The sequence below is a fragment of the Apus apus genome, chromosome 3 (genome assembly GCF_020740795.1).
Source record: "Apus apus isolate bApuApu2 chromosome 3, bApuApu2.pri.cur, whole genome shotgun sequence".
Classification (NCBI taxonomy): Eukaryota; Metazoa; Chordata; class Aves; order Apodiformes; family Apodidae; genus Apus; species Apus apus.
In genome coordinates, this window is record NC_067284.1 from 33,308,001 (window position 1) to 33,333,045 (window position 25,045).

A 25,045-nucleotide genomic window follows, 5' to 3' on the forward strand; every position below is an offset into this window, starting at 1 on the left:
GGCCGCCCCCCGCTCTCTATGGTGGTTTTCCCCTTTTTCCCCTCGGGTCCCGCGCCTCTTCCTCCGGCGAGACGGGCCATGGCGGCCGAGCTGCCCTGAGGGAGCGGGGCCGCCGGGAGTTTCCCCCCGCCAGGTGAGGAGGAGGAGGAGGAGGCGCAGGCGCTGGGGCGGCGGGAGGGCTTGGCGGGACAGCGCCGCGCCCCGCCGCGGCCGGCCCGGCCCCGGGGCTGGGGGGGGAAGATGGCGGCGGGAGGCTGAGGGGGAGCAGCCTCTGCCCCTCCCCCCGCCCCGCGCCCCGCGCGCGGCCGCCCCTCCCGCCTCCTCTCCCCCGCGCGCGGCCCGCGCGCCGCGCCGTCCCGCCCTTGGCTGCCGCGTGACCCGGCGGCGCCGCAGCCATTCTCCTGCCCCCCCCCCCCCGCCCCGCACCGGGCGGGCCCTGCCGCCTGCGGGAGTCGCGCCTCCTCGGCCTCCGACGCAGCCGCGGGGAGCCAAGGTAGCGAGGAGAGGGGCGGCGGGAGGCGGCGGCGGATTTGCCTGGAGCCGCTTGGCGGCTGCGGGGCGGGGGGGGGGGAGCCCGCCGGGGAATGGGAGCGGGTGGCGCGGAAGGGGCGGCCTGCCCGGGCGGGCCTCCATCCCTGGGTTTCCAGCCTTTCCGCCTTCTCTGTGGGAGATAGGCCCGAGGGGATCGCCATGCGGCGCTGGTTGCGGGAGTATAAAATCTCCCCGTTATCCTCGCGGGAGTGACTCTAAGGAGGGAAGCGGTGCTGAGGTGAAAGGATGCTTCCCGGTATCGGATCAGCCTTTGCGCTCGCTGGAGGAACTTCCCCTCGGGCATGACTGCGGTCGAGGCGCTTGTGCTGTAAATGCTGCGCTCCTGCTTGCTCCCTGGCGTTATCTTCCCTGTTTAAAAATGCCCGCAGAAGCCGAAGAGGGGCTGTGATGGGTTTTAGGCCCCTTACTGAAAGGGGCTGCTCTGTTCCCCATGTTGATTATACAGCCTTTGCGGGATCTTGTCCTTTTTTTGCGTTGTAAGCTTTTCACATACAATTTTCTTACGAAAATCAATTTATTGCTTTGTGTGTCAGGGTGATCCTTTACCGAGTTAGTACAAGTTGTCACTTACTTATCTGGGAGATAAAATTTTACCTTAACAGTTGCAGTTAAATTTTACCACAGAAAGACTTGTGGTATGGAAGACAAAGGAGTTTTTTGGCACTGCAAGTAGTCACTGCTTCAGTAATGGTTGGTTTATTATGAATATGTGAAAACATCCCTTAGAATAGTTGTTCTCAGTGTGGGAAGGATCGATTAAAAAGCGTGGGGTTCCAGGAAAATGCTGTCTAGCTGTTGTCTTTTGCCTTCTGTCGCCTCCTTTCTCTTTCTCCTCTCTGGTAATCTTGTTGCTTTAGACAAAAGTAGGTGAAATAAGGAGGGGTAAAGGTTGTCCTCTGAACGTGCAGTTTCTTAAGGCAGGGAGGGTAAGAATTGCTTCCTCCTACCCTTTTGATGTTGAATGGCAGGAAAAGGTTTCATGTGTTTCGTGTATCAGTACTTGGGGCGTGACTGCCTCTCTCCAGCGCACTGGCTCGGTGGTTTGAGCAAGGCTTTAGTGGGCCTAGCTGGAAGGAGCAATGCCCGCCGTGAAGGCTGTGACTGAGACACTCTTGGGGAAATGCGGGGAGGATGACCATGGGGAAGGGCTTGCTGCTGCTGGGAGTGCGGAAAACTTGGAATGTGGTTTTAAGAATTTAGAAAGGGTCAGCAGGAAGCTGTTGTTTGGAGCTAGAATGCAAGGTATTTGGAAGGAGTGGATTTGGGCTGGTTGTCAAGGAGAGATTGTGGTGTAGGGGCTTGAGAAATGCTGGAGAACATTTGGGGTTTGTTTTCAAGTAGTGGAGATAGGTGAAAGAAACTACTGAAGAGAGTAAGTCTTTGTTTACAGCCGTATTCAGTTTATCTCAGTAAGAGTTTCTCCCAAAGGTATTCTGAAAAAGTGCGTTGCTGTCTTGTTTGTTGTCCTGGCATTGGTTTCCATGCAGCCTTGTGGTAAATGGGATCTGCAGATGAAAAGTGACCTTTGTCTTTTCATCCAGACAGTTTTCTTTTGGACGAGTTCGCTCACCTATAGGAGTAGCAGCATTCAAACAAACGAGGGAGGGAAGATAGCCTTTTCTGCGGCAGTCTGCTCAGAGTTTATTGCAGAGAGATTGAGGAAAGCACTGTGTAAGGGCAAATGTGAAAACACAGTGTTTAAAACACAAGGAAAATAACAAGAATGGCTATCCAAAATGTGTATCCAAAAGCATGCTAATTCCTTTTTTTGCATATTGACTGCATTGTTAGAAATAGTCACTTTCATTTCAGTGTTTTTAGTTAGAGGAGAAACGTGCTTTTGTTTGCCAATAGTATTACATAAAAGAACAGCCATCAGTCATATGACGGTTTTGCAGAGCTGATTTTACTGTTACTAGGATGCTACTTTTTTACTTTCTATAAAGCAATACAAAATCTTTGCAGATTAAGTGAATGAAGTTGACTTTCATGCTTTGTTTCTTACATAGGTCTGTTATGTCCTTGTGTGGACCTTACGAAGATAATGTTATATAGCAAGAATGTAAATAGGGGAAAAATATGCATCCAAGTCTTTACTTGTAGATTCTGAGATAATTTAGGCAAATTTGCTATGGTGTTTAGTATTGGTAGGATTCTAGTCACTGATGATCTGAGTGATATGGTTGTACAGTCACCAGCAAAATGCATTCTGTTCTTATTTGTAAAGTGCTGCTGTTAAGTTTGTGGGCATTAGAAAAAAAAAAAAAGGTGGAAGATGTACAAGCACTGAATAGGAGCCTTCCAGTACTGTCTCAAGAAGACTGTCTTTAATTCAGTGTATGTATTATGAGAGAATATGACAGATTCTGTGGGATTTCTTGAAGACTGTCCTGTCCCCCTGTTGTTTTGTCCTGGTTGTATAATAATTTTGTTTGAAGCCTGAATCTCTGAATGTAAATGCATTTTGGCAGCAGCTTTTGAATTACTTTAACAAGATTTTGACTTAAATCTTCGTGATGGTTTTCAAGTACTGCTTAAGCTAGAGAAATGTAGACTACTAAATGATAGAGATGTTTTATTTGGAAAAGACCTTTAGGCTCATCAGGTGCAACCATTATCTTAGCACTGCCAAGTCCACCACTAAACCATGTTGCTAAGTACCATATGTGTCTCTTAAATACCTTCGGGGGTGGTGACTTAACCATAAATGAAGAATAGCAGCAGTAATGAAGCTAAGAGGAAGCAATGTTTTGCTGTTGTACATGAGGATAACTGTCCTAAAATGTCTTTAAAAAGTTCTGTGTGGTGTAAAACTTCAAATAATGGCTTAATAGGTAAGTTGCATCTGCAGTCTGTGTACTCTGAGAAAACTTTAACATCAGTGCTGCAGTAAAGACTCTTAAAATAATGTTTAAAAGGAACTGGAAACATTTTTCTTGGTCCTTAATTTTTCTTTTAAACATAGCAAATGCTAACAGTTACAGTATTGTGTTCTTGAAGTAGGGTAAGTGTGATTCTGTTGTGTATGTTGTTTTTGCTTGATGGTCACACTTGCTGGCTGAGACTGATTTAAGACATCCAAAGATCCTGCTGTTGTGTCCTTTTGAAGCTTTCTTGACCCCTTTTTGGTAATGAATGTGACTTGGTATCTGACAGGTAGTGGACTATCTGTTTTTTAAAGATTTCTAGGTTTCTGTGTTAAGGTTTGGTTGTTCGGGAGTGTTGGGTGTTTTTTTTTGTTGTTGTTTTTTTGTGAGGTTTTTTTAGAGCTACTTGCAAGTACTATTAAAAAGCTTAACTTCTAAGCTTCTTGTTTGTTGTTGATGGCTTTGCCAAGCTAGTTTCAGGGAAGCTTTAAGATTGTAAAGCTGCCAAAAGAAGCAGTCCTGTCTGGCTGCTATTGCAACTTCCCTGTGTTGGTCCAAATGTTTGTGCAGCTGTGTCATGAACTGCCTCGGAAAAATAATTTGTATTGAAACTAATCCAGGTGTTCCATACATTTTCCAATTTGATTCACTGTGTGTGCAGAACTACTCGTGCTGGCATAAGGGGGATGATAATTAGGAATGTGAGGAAACAAAGGGTGGGAGAAATGGGAGTGTTTCTTTAAACTAGTGGTACTGGCTTACTCTGATTTAAAGTCCTGTGGATCTAGAGCAGCTTCCTTTGCAATACCTGGAATTTATAGCACAGGAGGGAAATGGTTAAGAGCCAAGCATCTCTTTTCCCTTATTTAGGGCAGAAAGCAAGGGGAAAAAAATAAGCTTGAGTTGCAAAAAGCATGTGGATTACAGCCTTGGTGTAGTAGAGTGATCAGGGTTGGAAGTGACCTCTGAAGATCATCCAGGCCAACCCCCTTGCTAGTGCAACATCACCTACAGTAGATCACACAGGAACATGTCCATATAGGTTTGAAATGTTTCCAGAGAAGGAGACTTCATATCCTCTCTGGGCAGCTAGTCTTTTGATTTGGTGATAGACGTTGTGTCACAACATATGATGCTTAGCACCTCTTTTTCATTGCCGTTTACCACTTGTGCCCTTATTTGACATGGTGCAGCTGACACAGACTGACAGTGAGAGTCTACAGGAGGAGGCTGTGGCTGATTGTGTTTGTTACTGTGAAACAATATTTTGTAGTTGTGATGCTTTCAGAGGAATGTGTACTTTATCTACCAAATTGAATCATGTAGGAACTTCCTGCTGTAAAAGGGCTGTTTTTCTGTACTTTTCTATACCTACCAGTGTTCTCTAAATTAGCTTTAATAGAGATTAATAAAATTTTAAATTCTTGCATATTGTAGGAATATTTGCACAGACAAACCTTAACAAAAAAACCCAAACAGCTGTGTAGTCTTTTCACTTACATTCCTAGGTATGGGAGTAATTTGGAAAAGGGGTTTTTGTTTTATCTATTACAATTAAATGGAACCAAAAGCTGCAAATAGCTGAGGTTTTTTAATTTATTATACTCTTTTTCTTTGAAGATGTTACATGCATACTCTTCTTTAAAAAAAAAAATAGAAGGGTAGCAAATATATTTTTATCTGACAGAATTGAACATGTTATATATCCAATGGCTGTTTAAAAAAAAAATAAAAAAAATGTGTGGCTACTTCTCACCTTTGCCAGTTGTTAGAAACTGAAACAATGGATAAGTGACTGCCAGAGTTTGAGCTATAGTAATCTATGATCCTGTCTTCTACCCAGAGATTTTAAAGGTGAAATGGCTTTCTTGTTCTGTATCTTCAGGATCTAAAGACTTGTCCAAATTAGGATTTTTAATTTCAGCTAACACCAGCAGATTGCTTTTTAAACTCAGAAGTAGAGATTATTTAACTATTTATTTAAAATCTCTGACTAAACTTCAACCTTTTAGCTGGAGTTTGTGTTGTGTTTTCTGTACTAGACTTCTGAATGCCTTAATTAACCTTTGCTGGCTAATACCATCTCACCTTTTGTCTAGACAAGATCTGAAATGGTCCGATACACTACTGTGCTCCTTCAGAGATTCATGCTTGCTGATGATGAGAAGTAAAAAATCTTACTAAAGCGTGTATTTTGTAGAAATGGGAAATATATTGGTCACTACTAGTGAATGGTAAGTGGACATTTGAAAGCAGTGTTTATGAACACAAGTGGTGCATTTCTGCTTTTAGACAAAGAAAACATTGAAAACATGTATAAACAATTGTCAGAGTGTCATATAGAACCAGTGGATGTTTTACAGCTTTGGCTTTAATGAATACATTGTTGAGATGCAGAATTTCTGGGAAGTCCATCCCTTCTGTATTGAATTGGGACACAATTCTTACTTGCTTGAGTGGAACTGAGAAGTGTGCTTAATGTTGAGTCTATGTATACAGTCTTAAGGCTTTGAGGCAATTCAAAGCTGAGGCCAGTGTAAAGTTCTTACTTTTGGGATTGATCTCATTGTTAAAATTGTGTTCTGTTTCTGTATAGGGTAAAAGAGCTTATTTTTGAAGGAGGAGATGTTGGTTATTTAAGTAAACTCATATATTTATGCATTTTAAACAAGAAGGTATAACAGTGTCATGCTTAAATGTTGCAGAAAAAACAAAAGGTAAAGCATTCACTGTTGTCCTAAATCTTCATCCCATTGTTTTCTCGAAAAAGATGGCTCCAGTTCAGTGCAAAGCTGTATGTTAGACTTCAGACTGGTCTAGCAGTTGGTCACTGTCTGTTTTACTTCCTCCTGGCTGTGTGCTGTTCTTTCCTTTGTAATCCAGCTCTGGCACTGGTTTGGCCCTTCATTATGCCAGTTCAATAACCTAGCTATGTGAAAGTGGTTTCTGGGTATGAAGAGCTTACTCACTGAGGGTCCCAAAGGGTGCCAGTGAGGGGTGTTGTGAAGGTGAGGATGGTATGTTATACAGCCCTCTTAAAGTTGAAGTAGGAGTGATCCTGTATGGAATGGGAGTAGGATTTGCTCCCTCAGTAGTGGCCAAAGCTTGAGCTGCTCCAGTCTTAACATGCAGCTTCACTGAGGCCAAGAGTAAGTTTGCCCCTTGTTGTCTTTTCATAAGTAACAGGTTAATGCTTGAACCCATTTAAGCAAAAGATACCACCTGCTGTGTAGTAGGAGTCCATGTCTTTGACAGCCACTTTTTGTGTTCCATAGGGATCAACATTGCTGAAAGCACAAAAGGAGTTTTGAAACAATTACTTCATTGGCACCAACAAACAGTTTGAGGTAAGGATAACTTAATTCTGTTTTTAAAATATTAATATTGAACCCAACCATTTAAAATGAAAATGAATTTTCTTTTCCTAATATTTATGCTTGCAATAAATAACTAGAATATATAAAACTTTCTGAAATGAGTATCTTTCTTGTAAAAGTCAGCTGTCATTCTGTTTATACATACTTCTGTCTACAAATGAAATGTGTAAGTGTTACTGTTGAATACAGAGAAAGTAAATTTCCTTTAAAGCTGGGTTTGGGTTGTTTTATAATAGAAATGTACTGTTCATCTGAAGTTTGTTCTGAAAACTACTTGCAGTAAAAAAACCAACACCCTATTTTTTTTTGCTATCACTTCTGGAAAATTGGTATGCTCCGTATCTTAGAACATTTTAAAAGCTGAATTTATGTTGCCTGTGACTGGATGAGCATAAGCAGTTATGGATGATTTTCTGTGGGTTTAACTGAACACAATGAATGAGAAACTCATCTTCTGAGTATAGGTTATGTAAATTTGCTTTTTAATGGAAGGAGCCAGTAAAAGACATAATTCAACACATTCTTCTCCAAGGTAAATAATTCTCTTAGTTAAATTGAAAGCTAGTTTAGGTTAAAATGATTTTTTTGCTGTTAGTTTTCAGATGAGGTTACATCTCTTTGGGACCATGGAATCTCTTTTGCTTCTATGATGGGGAAAGTCATGTTGTGCAGGAGGGACTAGTTGATAGGTGAACAGTTAGTCTGCTTTTTTCTTTTGAGTTTGCTTGTATGTGTCTAAAATATCTGAAATTTCATTAACTTTAAGCTCTAATGTTGTTTATTTCTCTTTACATAATTGAAGGATCACCCAGGTAACAAGACAGATTATATAAAGTACCTTGTGACAGAAATTGCTTGTTGTGTTGAGCTTGTATTTTCAGTGCAGTAATTTTAGGCTTTCATGCTTGTTTGCAATACAGAAACTAAATGTTTAGCTTTTTTCATTTTGTTTTAATTATTGTTAAACAGCGATTATTATAGATATTGAGCATACAAAGGCCTGAAAATATGTATTTACTTGTCCACAGTTTGTGTTCAGGCTAATGTGACTTTAATTTTCTTTTTTTAAACTGGGCAGTTTCAAAATCAAATTGTAATGCGTCTACGTTTTTATTAATTAAATTGGGGATTTTTAGCCACTGATCTGAAAAGAAAAGGAACAGGTGTAGGGGTTTTTATGGTTAGCATTAATATATGTGATTGCCCAGACTCTGATTATTTCTTGCCTTAATTTTCAGAAATGTTTTTTTTCTGCTGCTTCCTCTCTCCTTCTACAGGATCAGTTTGCAACTAAATCTGGAAAACCTTTTAGAGTTATGCTTTCTTTTCAAGCAAACTGTGTGTACTTCAGCTATATTAAAATCTTTAAAATGTGTTTGAGCTGTCAGTTTACTAATAAGTGTACTCATAGCCTCTTTAAAGGCTTTTTTGTTTAGGAAATGCTATACCTCTTTCTAATATTCTCATTTTAGCATATAAAATGGTTTACATGGATTCTAAACAGTCACTTCCTTTTTTTTTTTCCCCCTCCCTCCTCTCTGCTTTTCCTTTTGGGAAGGAGTGTATCTACTGGGAAAAATGGGTCGATCTAACTCTAGATCACATTCTTCAAGATCAAAGTCCAGATCTCAGTCCAGCTCTAGGTCAAGATCCAGATCACATTCTAGAAAAAAACGATACAGGTAAATTGGTGTCTTATTGCATAAAAAGTTTGTTTAGTGTATTAGTTTTTGTCTGGAAATTATTTTTCACTGTCATGATGTCATTGCAGCAGTGAGCCTGGAATCTTGCTCACTTTAGGCAGTAGGTAAATTCTGCTTTGAATGGAACTTCTGTTACTTCCTTGTTTTATACTTAGCTGGTTTTCTCTTTACCTGTATTATAAGGTAACTTCCGAATGCTAATGGTTCTTCATTATTTGTGTCTTTTGATTCTCTTCTACCCCTTCACATGATTTTCTTGTTGTCCAGTCTCTTTCCCTGTGATTTTTTTCTGTTTCTTATGCAGCTTTTCAAATCTGGAATAACTTAAGGCTTCAGCAGATGAGATTTGTTTATATCTTCTCAGTTGCCTCCAACCTTTTCCTCATCTTTCTTACTAGTGGACATTACCATCTCCTATAAAAGAAGTGGCTGAATATTTACTGCCTCATCAGTTGCTATCCACAGGCTGGCATATTGAATTGGTGGTCTGTAACTTCATGTGCCAGGCTGTGAACCCTGGTGGCTGAGGAACTGAGTGCCATTCTCCAGAGTGGTGGTAGTCTCTCGTAAAATGGCAGGACATGCCACTAAGGCTGGTAATGTCTTAGTTGTTTGATGCCTAAGTCTTGAGGGGTATAGACATATTTATTAGACCTTTGAAACAGAATTAATAAGTACAGATTGTAGAAGTCACTTTAAGACTGTTAGTTCTGTTCCTGTACCAATCTGTGTTTGAGAAATCTAGCATTTAGTGTCAAGGCACTTTTTTTTTTTTTCTTCTTCATTTGTCAGATGTTAATGTTTGCTTTTTAATTTTAGTTCTAGGTCTCGATCAAGGACATACTCACGATCTCGCAGCAGGGATCGTGTTTATTCTAGAGATTATCGCAGAGATTACAGAAATAATAGAGGAATGAGACGTCCCTATGGTTACAGAGGAAGAGGTAGAGGGTATTATCAAGGAGGAGGTGGTAGATACCATCGTGGAGGTTATAGGCCTGTCTGGAACCGAAGACACTCCCGAAGCCCTAGACGTGGCCGTTCACGTTCCAGAAGCCCAAAACGAAGGTCTGTGTCTTCCCAGAGGTCCCGGAGCAGATCTCGTCGATCTTACAGATCTTCCAGGTCCCCAAGGTCCTCTTCATCTCGTTCTTCATCCCCATACAGCAAATCACCTGTCTCTTCCAAAAGACGTGCGTCTCTGGAAAAGCAGGCAAAGAAAACTGAAGGGGCTCCTTTGCAAGACAGCCCTTTGAAAAATAAATCTCAAGATGAACAGAAAGATACATTTGAACATGACCCATCAGAGTCTCTTGACGATTTTAACAAATCATCAGCAGCTTCTGGCGACATTTGGCCTGGCCTTTCAGCATATGATAACAGTCCAAGGTCACCCCATAGTCCTTCTATTGCCACCCCACCTAGCCAGAGTTCATCTTGCTCTGATGCCCCTTTGCTTAGTACAGCCCATTCAGCAAAGGACACACCTCAACATTCCCATTCCATTCAGCATAGTCCTGAGAGGTCTGGCTCTGGTTCTCTTGGAAATGGTTCTAGCCGTTATAGTCCTTCTCAGAACAGCCCAATCCATCACATCCCTTCGAGAAGAAGCCCTGCAAAGACAATCCCACCACAGAGTGCTCCACGGGAGGAGGCTCGCGTGCGGTCATTTTATCCTGAGGGTGGTGAACAGGAAACTGCAAAAGGTGGAAAGTTTATGAAAAGGTAAGAATTACACTATAAGCCTAACATTGCCTTTTAAAATACCATCTGTCATAGAATTCTGACAATCACCATGCCTTGGAAAAATGCTCTATGCAATACTATGAAATAAATATTACTAATTTTAGTCTCGTTGGAATTGAGCTTGAAACCATACACCTTTTTCTTCCAAGACGCTTGAAGTTCTTGGCCATTGGCTAGCAGAGATAGGAACGTATATCCTTGAGGAAAAACTGATTTGTGCTTTTCCTTTAATGGTGTATTTTCTTATACTCCCATGTACTGTTGAGAAAAATCTTATTTGAAATAGTGCATCAGACTTGCTTGTGAATTCCGGTCAGGTATTGTTAAATTCGAATGCTTGATATAGTTTGAAATGCAGATCTTCTGGAAGTCTAAAAATACAGATGTGGTACAATGATTTTGTTAACATAAACAGCATCTATTGCTAATTGTGTGGTTCAATATGACAACTTTGCCTTGACTTGCATTACATATGAAAGAGAGTACGTCTTTGTATTCTTGGAACATAATTCTATTGATGTGAAGGATAACATATTTAAAGTTGTATGTATATATTCCACTTAATGTAAAACTATTACATTTGCTCTTCAATTGTTTGATATTTCTACAACTTGTAAAAGTGTCCAGCTTCCTGACGTTAGGCTGTTCCTATCAAATATGACTTGTACTTCAGTGGATTTTTTACAAAATTAATTACAGCCATGTAGGCTTGACTGTAGGCTTTTAAATGAATTTGTCCAGTTGGTGATCTGTTATGTAAAAATACACTGCTCAGAAGATCAAAAACATTACTTCCCCTGGGATAGACGTATTGGAGTTGGTGAATATATTAGGACCTATGTGAAAATAGTGTATAGATAAGGCATTGGCTGAAATAATTGGTGTGTCCTGTGTTTAGGATAGCTGCCTTCTAAAGTTTGCCTGGTTGTACACGGTACACTGAATGCATTTAGCCTGTGTCAGACTTTGGAATTCTCTTGGAAATGTGCAGGATCTTGAAAATAATTCACTTTTTTTAAATGGTACTCTTAACTTTTTCACTAGAAGTACAAAGATTAATGGCAGCCTGAATTATCAAGTTTGATTTGAAATTGTTAGAAAAAAAATTACTGTTGTCAAACAATGTGAAATAGTACCAATTAAGAAAAAACAAACCACTGATTTTTTTTGTGTAGTCGAGTAGAGAATTTTTAGGTGTTCTACAGAAAGGCATTATATTCTTCAGATGCTTCCAGTAATATGTAAATGACAGTGGGTACGGTGTTAATGGTGTGCAAATTGTTGCATGCTATAGTTGAATTACTGGGAGGAATGTATTTTCTTCTTGGTGTGGAATTGACACAAAAGAGGAATGCAAGTGAACTGAAATTAATGCAATCCAGAGTTACCAGTCTCTTCTTTGCTATCCACAGGTACACAGATGAAGAGTCTAGAGTATACCTGCTTGATAGGGGTAATACCAGGGAGAAGGAGGCCCAGAAGGAGAGAGGATCAGAAAAAGGGAGGACAGAGGGAGAAAGGGAATGGGAGGAACAGGAAACTTTAGATTTTTTCGTTGATAAAGAGACTGGGAAAGAAAAGTTTAATGACTCTGAAGGGGAGGACACAGAGGAGACAGAGGATTACAGACAGTTCAGAAAGTCTGTCCTGGCAGATCAGGGTAAAAATTTTCCTACTGCATCTCACCGGAATGCTGAGGAGGAAGGAACCAAATACAAATCTAAAATATCAATCAAGGGCAATAGAGAGAGCGATGGATTTAGAGATGAGAAAAGTTATAAGCTTAAAGAGACTGGCTATGTAGTGGAAAGGCCTAGTGCAACAAAAGATAAGCACAAGGAAGAAGACAAAAGTTCTGAGAGACTAATGATGAAGAAAGAAACTCAGTCACCTGAGCAGGTAAAGTCTGAAAAGCTCAAAGAACTCTTTGATTACAGTCCCCCTCTACACAAGAATCTGGATGCGAGAGAAAAATCCACCTTCAGAGAGGAGAGCCCACTTAGGATCAAAATGATAGCCAGTGACTCCCATCGTCCTGAAGTTAAACTCAAAATGGCACCGGTACCTCTTGATGATTCCAATAGGTAATTTATTCCACTTTACAGCACGGTTCTCCTCCTGCCTGCAGTGTAATTCATCTTTATTTAAACTAGTTGTTTCTTCTTGTGTGTCTTTTTTTGTTGTTGATGCATTTTAGACCTGCTTCCTTGACTAAAGACAGGCTGCTTGCTAGCACACTTGTCCATTCCGTCAAGAAGGAGCAAGAGTTCCGATCCATCTTTGACCACATTAAGTTGCCACAGGCCAGCAAAAGCACCTCAGAGTCATTTATTCAGCACATTGTGTCCTTGGTTCATCACGTCAAAGGTATGTCTTCAGTTTATTGTACTGAGCACACATCTGACAACTTCACTTAAACCTATTTGATATCTCAAGTACAGGAAGATTTCAGCCCTCTTTTAATGTTGATTTTGTCAGACTTGTTTGTTGTGGTTTTTTTTAGGTACACAAAAATAATAGCCACAGAAGCTAGTATTAAAAAAAACAAACCAAAAACCAAAACCAATAATAAAACCAAAAAAGCCCAACAAAAAAACAATGAAGCAATTAAGAGCATAATAGCAGTAAGACTATGTTTTTGGATAAATTTTTAAGCCTAAGTAGTGTATAAAGTTTGGAGTTTTGCAGTGTAGTTTAAACATGCTATATTGGTCAATCTCTTCTTAGTTTTATTTGAATGGTTGTAACATACAATTTTATAATAAAGTGGTGCAGTGTGGGTTGACAGATGTCTTTTGCACTATAAATATAGTGGCATTCCTTTTGGAGCACGCCAGAACTTGTTTCCATGTTCTTACCTGAGGAGATTGTTTGGTCTCAAAAGATTTAACAAAAGTGGTGTTCTAAATGGTACTAAAATACACCACGATACTGCATTTTATTCCTGTTTGACAGTATTGTAGAGCTGTAGCCAGGAGTTGCACTTACAGGAACTTGACAGTGGATAAATAAACCTCCATTCAATGAATTATACACTTAATTATTCTCTGATTTAACAGTAGTGGCTGTTGCTTACTGTAAGAACCAACCCCCCACCCCCAACCAAGCAGCAACAAATCCCTCAAAACCCAAACTATCAAAGTAGATGTATTTAATTTAGGTCACACGTCCTGTCAGAGTCTTCAGACGGAAAAATAGGTAATTCCTTGAAGTATAGTGAGGATACCAGGAGAGTTTTGTAAATTTTTTTTTTCTGTAGCATTTAACGTTCACTGGGTTATTGTCTTGTGTTTAATGTACTGAGATAACATGGAAGAATTTGCTAGTGAAAATAATGTTGCTGTATCATCATACAAAGGGGGAGTGTGGAAATGCTTAATTAGGTATCCATTTTCAGCCTAGCTGTCTGTAAGCATTGTTTTTTAAGATGCTTTAGCTTCTGAAATTGCAATTATTTGTGCGCTAGAAGTATGTGCTAAGGTTCCCTTAAAAGTCTCATTCTGTTGGCATGATTCACATGACTTAGGCCAAATGATTTCTTGCATTTTGCATAACTTACGAGGAAGAAAGTAATTGTTAACAATAATAGATTATGATAATGTATTAGAGTAAAACAGTTGTTATTGGGACACCTGTATTAATGAACTTTGTTGTGGAAATATCTATTTTATTGGTGTGTAAAGAGATCCAAAGGCTCAATCCAGTGAGAGCTTCTGTAAGTTTTGCTTATATGTAGGCTGTAGGTGAAATAATATTCCTGAAACTCTGACATATTGATCACAGAATAGACTGTTTTTTCTGTAAAATTTTGTATGTTTAACAAATACCTGGTAAATGTAACAGCTGAAGAACTTATTTGGTCAAGTTATTAGAATATGTACAGTTGCAGTTGTTTTTGAAACTGAACATCTCTTAAGTTTCAAATTTACTGTGGTCTGTGATCAGATTTTAGTAACTCTTTTGACAAATGGAAGTTATGTTCATTATTGGTGTGATGCGACCAGTCTGAACAGCTCTTTATTAATGTAGAGCTGAAAATGCCCAGTGATGTTTTCTTTTTCATTGTAACTAGGTCCTGGAATGTGTTTTGAAATGGCAAAATCCATGTTACAAAAGTAAAATAGCTGTTGAAAGATACAGATGCCAAACAGGCAAAGTTGAACCTTCTGTCTTCCTGGCAAAAATGGCATAAAAACAGAGTTGCTAGCTCAAATTCCTGTGTTTGATGGAATTATGATTGAGGCACTACCCTTGTAGTGGCCGTTTCAAGTTTTAATGGTTGGTTATGAGACAAATTCTGGATGCCGGGCGGTAAGTTGATACAGATGTATGTTGACCTGTTAAGCAGATAGCTTGCTTCATATGTAACATTTCATAGCTCATGACTTTCTGTATTTCTATATTACATTTAAACACATTTGTTGAGCTGGTTTAAAAATGAGTTTTGTTGTTGCTAATTTAACTGTCTCTGAAGGGAAGAGAAAATTTTTCAGAGAAGTTGTCAAGTTTGCCAAGATGCCAGATGTTTAAATGAATTTATTTACTTTTAGGTGCTTTAATTGTCTTGGATCTTTATCATTACAATTTCAAGAGATTGCATTTATTTAATAAATTATTTGTTAGATCATTCGTGTAGTTATTGAAGCATACAGTGCTTAAGTGCTTTCACTGAGTTAATTAATTTTAAGTTAAAGATTAGTTGAATAGTAAAATGTACTTATTGCAGGTATTGATTATTTCAAAGTAACTTCACATTCTCTTACGGGCTAAGTATAAAATAACTGTTAAGCAATTGCTTCCTTATCTTTCATTAGAGGAAAATGTCATTGAAAATGAGCAAGACCAATCAGTAAACAATGCTTGTATTAGGTATAATACAGTCATGGCATAGTTACAAGTAGACTTGCAGTGATGCTGTGGACTGTTAGTTTTTTTGGTTACAGAATGTGTAAAAATAGAGAGAACAACACATTTCCTTGTCCTGATAGATTTATTGAAAACACTGTTTTGCCTGCTATTTGCCTTTCTGTCAGGAGTTAAATACCTGTCAGTTGAATTAAACTAATGAAACAGTGTTTTTTCTATTGTAACCAACAGAGCAATACTTCAAGTCAGCTGGAATGACCCTAAATGAGAGGTTCACTGCATATCAAAAAGCTACTGAAGAACACTGCACCCGGCAAAAGAGCCCAGAAATACATAGGTATATGTTAACTGCATATGTAGATGCTTTGTGTTTCAAATAATGTCTGCTAATATTTCTTTTGAGAACCTAAAATAATTTATCTAAATCTGTCTGGGGTATTTTGTCAATTCCTCTGTAAATACAAACTACGAACCCCCCCACCAAAACTCCCTTCTGTAAAAGAGAACTCATCTGATCCCAAGTCTGGCTTCATCTGTGGTTTTGTAGCAGATGTCTTCTCTACTTCTATATCTCATTTGGGATATATTTACTTTTCTCACATGCAGTGCTCAAATATTGAGGGGCATATGTCTTGAAGATGAAAAGAAGCCCTGTACATGCATCCCTATTCTTCAGTGTGAAATGTTCCATCTCATACTACTTTAGTTTTTGTGTGTGTTAATTTACAGCAGTTTTTTGAAAAATCTGAGAGCCTGAAAGGTAAGAAGGTAGGCATGCAGATGTAGTTTCTGATCCTGTGCTGTATTTTTTGATGCAGTGTACTATATTTGTGTTGCATGTGAGGATATATTATCTCCATATTCAGTATCCAGCTTTGTAAGTTTCCTTAATTGTTACACGTTTTTGACTTTACAGCAAACTGTCATAGTGTTGGTGATTTCTTGGGGGGGGTGGATTTTCAACTACCTACAGATACTGAACTTTTGAAAAAACTCATTAAATATTTTTTCGTATCTTCAAAGCTGTACTTAAAATGTGAAAAATCAGACTGCTTATTTTCTGTAATTGTGTTTGTAGCATACGTCACACAGAACAGAACCGAAATTTTAGTCTGCTTCAGTATTCTGATGGGGGGGCTTTACATGCAAAAAAAGTTTGTTCTACTGCAGGAATACTTTGTTTCTCCATTTTTCTGTTGAAAAGTAATGTCTTGAGGCCATTAACCATCACATACACAAAAGGCCAGACACAGCTTTTATTTTACATTTAGGAGGATTGACATCTCTCCAAGTACTTTGAGGAAGCATACCCGTTTAGCAGGTGAAGAGAGAGTCTTCAAAGAAGAAAGTCAAAAAGTAGGTTCTAAGTAGTTGTCCTATCTGTATTTCTAAATTTATTGTGATTTCTTTTAAATCTGTTCTTCAATGTTGTGTATAAAAATACAAAAATAATTTTATTGTATCTGGAGTGCTTGCATTTTGAACATATTTTTTTTTTGTTTGAATAAAACAAGTTATCAAGACGCCAGTGTATGTGGCATGATTTTGCTATATTGATAATGTAGCATGTAAGGTCAAATCTTCTCCCACCTGTTCTTCCTTCTTGGACAATTCTTGATCAGTTTTGGGCACTAAGCTGCTCAAAGACCAAAGAATACAAAGGCTAAAAAAAAGTACTCAGGTGGTCAGTGAGTAGTATGGTGGAATTGCAAAGGTGCTTGTGCTCTGTTAAAAACAATTCACCAGAAGAAGTGAATACTTAAATATCCTCCAGTACCATGTATTATGGTCTGCCTGCATAAAAAAATAGATGTCCCGTTGGCTTGATGAGAGTGATGATTTGAAACTGAAATTCTTAGCTGTTCTTTTTTTAGATCTAGCCATTGATTGTAAAGGGCCTTCACTTAAAGTCAATTTGTGTGCTGAAGAGCTTGTTGAAAAATAGGTAATTTTCATCTCGCTTTTAAAAAAACGGATGCATAACTTGTCTTTTCATTCAGACTGTCTTCTGGATGTTTTATTTCAGAATTTTTTTCCAAAGTATGTATTTGTTTGTAGGGAGATAAAAAATTAAGGTGCGATTCTGCTGATCTTCGACATGACATTGACCGACGTAGAAAAGAGCGAAGTAAAGAGCGAGGAGACTCAAAGGGTTCCAGGGAATCCAGTGGGTCAAGAAAGCACGAGAAAACTCCAAAAGATTACAAGGATTACAAATCGTACAAGGATGACAGGTAAATATTCTGAGTCCCCCTGAAGGTTTTTAGCTTCTAATTAGCCTTTTGTAATTGTAAACATAATTGCTTTCAATTTTCAATGTATGATGGAACATTTAAATTTAAACAATTAAAATTATTTGTTTTACAGCAAATATGTATTATCTGTCTTTTACACGGCTTATGGTGGATGAGGACAAAAACTTTGGAATAGCAAGCTAACACTGAAAAAAAAAATGACAAATTAATCTGTCCTATTATCCAGGCTACATCAGGAGGTTGGACTTCAATGCAGTACATTTCTATAAACAGTTTGTGTAAGAACTTTGGTTCGTTATGCTTGATTCCGCACTTTTTCAACTCATAACACCCAGAGTATGAGAATCTTACTGATGCTTATGTTTTAACATGGGTGAGAAGGGGAATTTTCACTGTTGTCTAAAGCCAGTGGGCTGTTTTAAGAAAAAACTGTTAGCATATCTCAGTGGATACTGTGTAGCAGTGGTAAGAATTACGTCAGGTATGAACTTCTTTTGAATAGAATATAAAAATCTTGTAAATCAAATTAGTACCACTGTGGGGTTATAAAAAGTCTTGCTGTAGGAAAATTTTTTTTCCTGCCTTGTACTGGACATAGAACGAATTTTTACTTATGCTTCCTGTTTCCCATTTACTTTCTGACTTTGGTATCCACGTTATCTTCCACTGGCTAACTCCATACAGCCATCTGTACACAGATGTAGAGGAGCCCACATGATAACTTTTCAACAGTGTGCAAACTGAACCATGTAAAGTTGCTGTAAGACTGCCTCGGGGGGGTTTCTTCCCTTCAATTTCTGTTTTTCTGCCTCAGAAGAAAGGCAGATCTTAAAAGTAACAATCTCTTTGTGGCGTCAAAAGCTAGAAAAACTGTACTAGCAGTTTGCAGACTGCTGCTTTCCAACTCAATAGCAATAATATACATTTAGTGCATTTAAATGCATAAGAGGAGGCTGGAAAGTGGAACTGTACTTCACCCTAACATGTAAAATATGTAACATGTGTGACTTTATAACCAGAAGGGGGATAGCTTTTCATAAAATATAAACAGACCCCTTTTAGTATAGCATGTTACAGACTTATCTTATACTTCAAAAATAGCACACAGTATTATCTTTTTATTTTTCAGTAAACAAAAAAGAGATCAAGACCGTGGTCGGTCCTCCCCATCTTCCTCTCCATCTTCTTCCTCATCCAGTTCTCGAGAAGAAAAAGATTGCAAGAAAGAAAGAGATGAAGAGTTCAAAACCCACCATGAACAGAAGGAGTACTCTGGTTTTGCAGGAGTCAGCAGGCCAAGAGGCACCTTTGTAAGTTGTTCTCTTACTCTTCCCCCAAATCATGAACATTTTGCCAATAGTAGTAGTATATCAAATAAAATGAGGAAGTGGTGCGTTGATTAATATTAGGCTACACTTCTTTCGTAGCAGTGATTCTTGAGTTATTTTATGTAATGTACCAAACCTGAATGTGTTGGCTTTTCCCAGCACTGCCCAAAACCAGGTAATTGTTGGGTAAATACGCATTAGTGTATCATCAGATAACCTAGGACAAGGGTGAGGAAAATTATTTCCCTTTTATTCCTTGCTCTTCTGTAATTATGTTGCTTCCTAACAGGATCTGAAAATTTAACTTTCTGTAAAGATCAAACCTGTGATGTTTTGCCTTCTTAACAGCCTGCAGGTTCTCTTTTTCCGTCTTTTTCAGTTTGGTTTTGCCCTCCCTTGTATGCGATGCCAGTAGCTTGTTAAATGGTGTATGATTAAAAATATACGTTAACCATGAAATAAATAGTTGTATTGAGGAGAGGAGATGGTATACTTGTCATCTTTCAGTGTTTCTTTGGCCTGAACTAGCCACAGTGAGCATGAAAGCTCATTTTTTTAATCTGTGAAATGTGTTTTAGCATTGTGATTTGGAAAGTGACATATTGACAACTATAGTCTGCAGAAAAATTTGAAAGTTAAAAATTGCATGTCAGTGTAATTACTGATATTTAATTGGGAAAGGTAGGAGCATTAGGAAAGACTAGGAATCAATAGAGGAGGCCTTGAAAAGATACGGAATGCTGAAAAAAAACCCCGAACAAAACACAAACCACAACAACAACAACAAAAAAACCAAACCACAAAAAAAAAACAAGTTCCATGTTTAAGTGGGGGGAAAAAATGTCAAATAGACTTACATAATGGGTAGGAGTAATTTCATACTTTCACAATAATTCCTTCATGTAGCCTGTAATTAAGACTAAATAATGCTAAAAGGCATTGCTAGGTATAAATGCATATTGAATTGTTCATAGTAGTGTAAAAGCAGTTTTGAACAACACATGATGGTGTCTGAAATGCATGTGGGGTTTGCAGCACTTGAGTTAAGGTTGGAATCTTCCATCTAAAAAACTAGTTACTTTCAAAATTTCTAACACTAAAAATACGTCATTTTGTCCTTTGTTGTTGTTTTTTTAATACAATTTTAAGAATATTCTACTAAGGAACAGCTATGTAACATAATTGTATAAACCCTTGGATGGTGTAGGCATAAAATATGAAAAAATCTGCACGATTTCCAACAGTATAAGTTAGTGGCACTGAGTTAAAGTAGAGCTTAACCCCCCCCCACCCCCCGAGAATCAGTTGAAGAAAACTCCTCATTGGTGGAGCCGTACTCATTTATAAAACCAGGTATGTACAGTGAAAGAGATGCATGAAAGAGATTACATGAAATTTAAGTAGATGTGAATTGAAGATTTGATAGGGTTCTACTAATTTAATGACTGGCGACTGCCAGCTCTGATTATGGGTGGCTAGTATAGGAATGTCTTTGTAACTCAGGCTAATAGTAGCTGCATTCCAGTAAAGGTTGTGCATCCTCCCCAAAGGTGGAAGCCTTGATACACTGGGAGAGCGTAGCTGGCTGGATAGGGAAGACTTTTAATGTAAGCTAAGCTGTCAGTTTTGTATTAAATCCACAGTGATTTTTCACTGACATCTGCTGATAGACTATAATGTTTAATTCCAGGCTTCTTGCACATCAACATAATGAATAATTTTGAAGTAGCAACACAGAAGGATAAGTAGAATCTCTTGATGACATTAGTATCCAGCTCCTAAAGAATTCTGTGTATAACAGGTTCTGATCAAAAGGAGTTTTCTCTTTCTATAGAAAATATCCTCTACCCTTTTTGTGTTGGTCTTTGCAGTAAGTAAGCTCATAAAGGTAAAACCACAGTGGATTTCATCTCCCCTATTTCTTTGCCTGAAAGATGACCAGGGAAGGAGGGAGAGCTGGGGTGGGTATTAATACAGTGTTGAGGCAAGCTCTAGATGTTTTTCCTGAAGGGAATCTGGTTGTAGGATCTAATATCAGGAAATGCTGACCTCTCTCATCTCTTTTTTTAATGTCTCTTGATCGTGTTTCCCCATGATATGATACTGCTTGTTGTGTCATAATTTTGTAAAGGTTTTCAAAGCTATGGGAAATAAAGCATATAATATTTCCTCTCTTGTGCAGTTTTCTTCAGGTGAGATAGTCTGTCACTTCCTGAGTGATTCTCTAAAAAAATTTATTTTTTTTTTTCTTGTTAGCCTGAAGTGTATTGAATAGATCTTGTGAGTCTTTTGCAGGTTGTTTTTCAGTTGGTTTGATATCAAAGTAGTTTTAAAACTGTCTGGCATAAATTTGGCATTAGAAATGTTAGAGCTGTGTGAAACTAAATATACATAATACTCCTCTTTCAAGTTAGTTAATTATATCTTTTCTAGTCTATGTTTATGGAACATCTTTTTAGCAAATGAAATTAATTTCCAGTCACATTTTTGTACAAGTACTCTGATGACCCAGTTCTGTTTTTAACTAGGCTATTTATGGAAATAATGTTTTGCACTAACTGCAGGTTTTAGCAATTTGTCTTGCCAATCTAACCTTTCTTTTCCCCTTGAATGGAAGATATAAATTCCTTGTTTAATGTGTTCTTTAAAGTAAAAATTTACATGCTGAGGGAACTGTATTCTGAGAGAAATATTTTCTTTAGTGCCATGAGACTTCCTAGCCTAACATTTTAAAATCGTGTTCATTCACTATAAAGAATACTGAAGATGCGTATTTTCACTTCAAGTGTATTGCTACTCTATACGGGACATATTGTTGATTTTTCTGAGTAAAGAATTTACTCATTTGAAACTTACTTTGGCCTAAAGTACCTTTCTGAATCTCAACTGAAAATGTTTGAGTAACACAAGGTGGTTATACTTACTTGAAAACTGCTTTGTTTTTATGTATTCTAGAATAATTTTCTCATAACCAGTATGACTGACTCCATAAATGACAATTCTTTTCCCCCTGACAGTGTTCTCCCTCTTTCAGTCTAGTTTTTCTGTTTTTGTCTTTTGTCTGTGAACAGCTTCAGAAGCTTCTTCTGACCTTTTGTTGCAACAGATGGGTTTACCAGCAGTCAAAGGAAGTTTCTTTTTGGTGGTCGTGGGTGAATTTATGCCACGAACTCGAATGTGTTTCAATTAAATGTAAATTACTATTTCAAAGTGAATGCTTGCATATATTACTTAAGGTAGTATGTGAATTTTGAAATGGTTTTACACTTGTAGATACTGTAATTAAGCACAGAAAGAGCATTTTTGGTAATAGAGAACTTGAACACTTCTTTGTGGTTTTGTGTAAATGGATTAAATGACATTTTGGTTAATCAGTTTCGAATTAGGGGCAGAGGAAGAGCCAGAGGAGTCTTTGCTGGAACAAATACTGGTCCCAGCAACTCAAATACTACTTTTCAGAAGAGGCCGAAGGAAGAGGAATGGGATCCTGAATATACCCCAAAAAGCAAGAAATACTTCTTGGTGGGTGTGGAGAACTTGATATCTTATGCATGCTTTTGTTTTTTCAGTTTTCTACAAGCGTAGAAGTAGCATGCATGTAGAGACAGGGCCTTTGGTTACCTCACCAGGAGAACATCCCCCTTGTTGTAGTGCCTGGTTCTGCTTCTCTTGTATCTTTCCACAGCAGGCTGGCAAGATCTGCAGCCTGACATGGAAGTCATCTGTACAACTTCTGTCAGTGAGTGGGGAAGAAGGCAGACTCAAACTAAAATTACTGAAAACAAATTTGAAAGCAGAAAGACTTGTGCTGTGTGTTCCTGGATTTGTGTCCATATGGCGTTTGAGCTTTGTCTTAGATTTGTCTGGAAGTCTACAAAAGTGGAAGATCAGGAAAAGCTGACAGTATTTGTGGATGCATGTAGGCTGACTGTTGTTAGCAGTCCTTCTGTTCTTAGTTGAGTAGGGTGATAGTCATAAGAATGTTTCCCGAGTTTTGATGCCTTTCCCATCTGGTTTATGAAAGGAGGACTGTGGATATAACCACCCAGTAACTAGTGTAGTACACTGAGTAAGTAGTGTCTGTTCTACTTGGTTTCCGTAATACAAATCTCTAAGAATGTTGTTTCACCATTGAAAAATGTTAAGTGGTGAAGAATAGACCTTCTTGTATGCCATCATAATGTGTCGCAAATAGGTTAACAGTTAATCCAAGAAGCAATGCAATCTCAATTTGGTTGCTTGTACAAGGAGTTCTCTTGTCTCCCCACACATATATAAACATTTCTGACCTATAAACATAGAAGGAGATATGATAAATCTAGTCATTAAGAAATGCTGTGATAGCTAGAGCAAATAACTAACTCCAGTGTTTTTTCTCATCTCTAAAAGTGTTTTTTAATTTAAATGAAAAGCCACCCATAAGCTATTGTTACAACATATAATTGTTAATAAATTGCTTTATATAGGTGTGGTATGTGTTTAATAGTTCAGATTTCTTTCCAAATCACAAGTAATAAAACTAGATGTTGAAGCAAGTGTACCTCACTCTTCTAAATATAAAACTTTTTATATTAAATAATTGTCTGTAGTGTTCATGCAGTGCATGGAATGGTTGTCAGAAGGACTTACCTTATGTAAGGCTGTATTTGGTAGTAAGATAGTAAACTTTAAAAAGCTTATTAACCAGAATAACTCAATGGTTGTTTGTTAATGACCAATTTAAACAGTTTAAACTTCATTTGCCCTATGTTGTGCGAGTGAAGCAGGGTTTCTGAAAACTGCCTTCAGTTACCTTTCCTTAAGTATAAGGAGCTGTATCTCTGCATTAAAGTTAAAAAAAAAGTAAATACTAGCACATTATTAGAGCTTCTTTGTTCTCTCAAAACTAGTAACTCATTTTCTAACTGAAGATAATTGACAACTTATTTTTACTCACAAACATCTGAGTAGACCTGTAGCTAATAAGAGCTCTTAAAACAATTTTATTGCTGTGGTTTTAGTTACAGCATCATGAATTGTAAGGATATAATTAATAATATATTCCATAGATTATGATCTGAACTTAGTTCTCTTACTTGTGTTTTGTTTTTTTTCTGTGTGTAGTATAAAGTTGACCTGAAGTACTAACATTTAAGGGGTACTTTTAAGAGGTGTTCTAACGTTATTCTTTGTCTGGTATTGCAGCATGATGACAGAGATGATGGTGTGGATTATTGGGCCAAACGAGGAAGAGGCCGTGGTACTTTCCAGCGTGGCAGAGGGCGTTTCAACTTCAAGAAGTCAGGTAGCAGTCCGAAGTGGACACATGACAAGTATCAAGGGGATGGGATTGTGGAAGATGAAGAAGAAACAATTGAAAATAATGAAGACAAGGACAGACGCAAAGAGGAAAAGGTAAGTGGTTGTAGTGAATTGCAAATTAAACAGGTTTTCTTGCAGTATCTCAAGAAATTGGGTGTGTCTGGTGAGGTGGGATATCACATTAAATGGTTTTGGAGTTTGGTTATTACCAGTTTACAACAAGACTGTTTTCTTTCTTTCCACAGGAATAGTGCTGGAAGAAAGTTATAACTGAAAGCTCTTGCACCACCCACACACCATTTTTAATATGTTTTTTTGTTGTCAGATGAATGTAAGCATTTTACTTAGATTTTACTGTTGGAAAGTAGTTTAGAGGGATTGTTTTTGTTTTAAGCCTTTAGAAAAAAAATCTTGATATAGTAAACTATGTTAATGATCGTACAGGTAGGAAGTAAAATATTTGTAACAACTTTTAAGAAATTTTACTGTTTGTTATATGCATTGTAATTCTGCTTTGTCCAAATATATGGTCAAGTACAACTCCAAAAGTTTTGATTCTCCCCTATGTCTTGTGTTTTATTCTGAAGTAAACTTAGAGCTCTGCACACCTGAAATCTCGGAGCCCCATTTTTTATAAACTGCTTACTACTTTAGTGTTGCCTTTTTATACGAGGTGTATTTCAGTGTAAGTACCCACTCATAGCGTCAGTACGAACAGTTGTGCAAAATCTTGATGATACATTAGTGCACAAGAAACACATTAGCATAGTGCGTCTGTGATAAACCTCAATTTTTACTCCACCATGCTAGAAAGTGCAGCAAGAATTTTGTCTTTGAGAGCAAAATTGTCACTCTTCTTCAGTAGCCTGAGAAATACATACGTATATAAATACTCAAGTGAGTTTCAAGTGTATTATTTCCTTTCAAGTGTATTACTTCCCTTCTCAAATGTGAGTTTAAAAAACCTATTTCCAAGTCTGCTGCTAGAAACTTCTCAAACAGATATGAAAATAGGTGATCAACAGAATGCTCAAGTTATTAAATCAGTGG

The 25,045-nt window shown here is 38.0% G+C and overlaps 1 protein-coding gene across 9 annotated transcripts; it reads left to right on the forward strand.

Moving 5' to 3' along the window:
• Positions 1 to 24,609, forward strand: BCLAF1 (BCL2 associated transcription factor 1). 9 transcript variants are annotated; one of them, XM_051614714.1, is made up of 14 exons: positions 1 to 133; positions 5,519 to 5,653; positions 6,695 to 6,766; positions 8,355 to 8,478; positions 9,319 to 10,224; positions 11,658 to 12,329; positions 12,443 to 12,612; positions 15,343 to 15,448; positions 16,383 to 16,467; positions 17,170 to 17,345; positions 18,496 to 18,676; positions 22,070 to 22,216; positions 23,879 to 24,088; positions 24,241 to 24,609. In XM_051614714.1, the coding sequence occupies exons 4-14, from the start codon at positions 8,375 to 8,377 to the stop codon at positions 24,244 to 24,246; spliced, it is 2,763 nt and encodes a 920-aa protein (XP_051470674.1). In that variant the 5' UTR covers positions 1 to 133; positions 5,519 to 5,653; positions 6,695 to 6,766; positions 8,355 to 8,374; the 3' UTR covers positions 24,247 to 24,609. The 9 variants fall into 9 exon arrangements, 8 of the variants coding, with proteins under 8 accessions (XP_051470674.1, XP_051470673.1, XP_051470678.1 ...); XM_051614715.1 differs by lacking the exon at positions 1 to 133 and adding an exon at positions 411 to 493; XM_051614713.1 differs by lacking the exon at positions 5,519 to 5,653.
• The last annotated feature ends 436 nt before the right edge of the window (positions 24,610 to 25,045 follow it).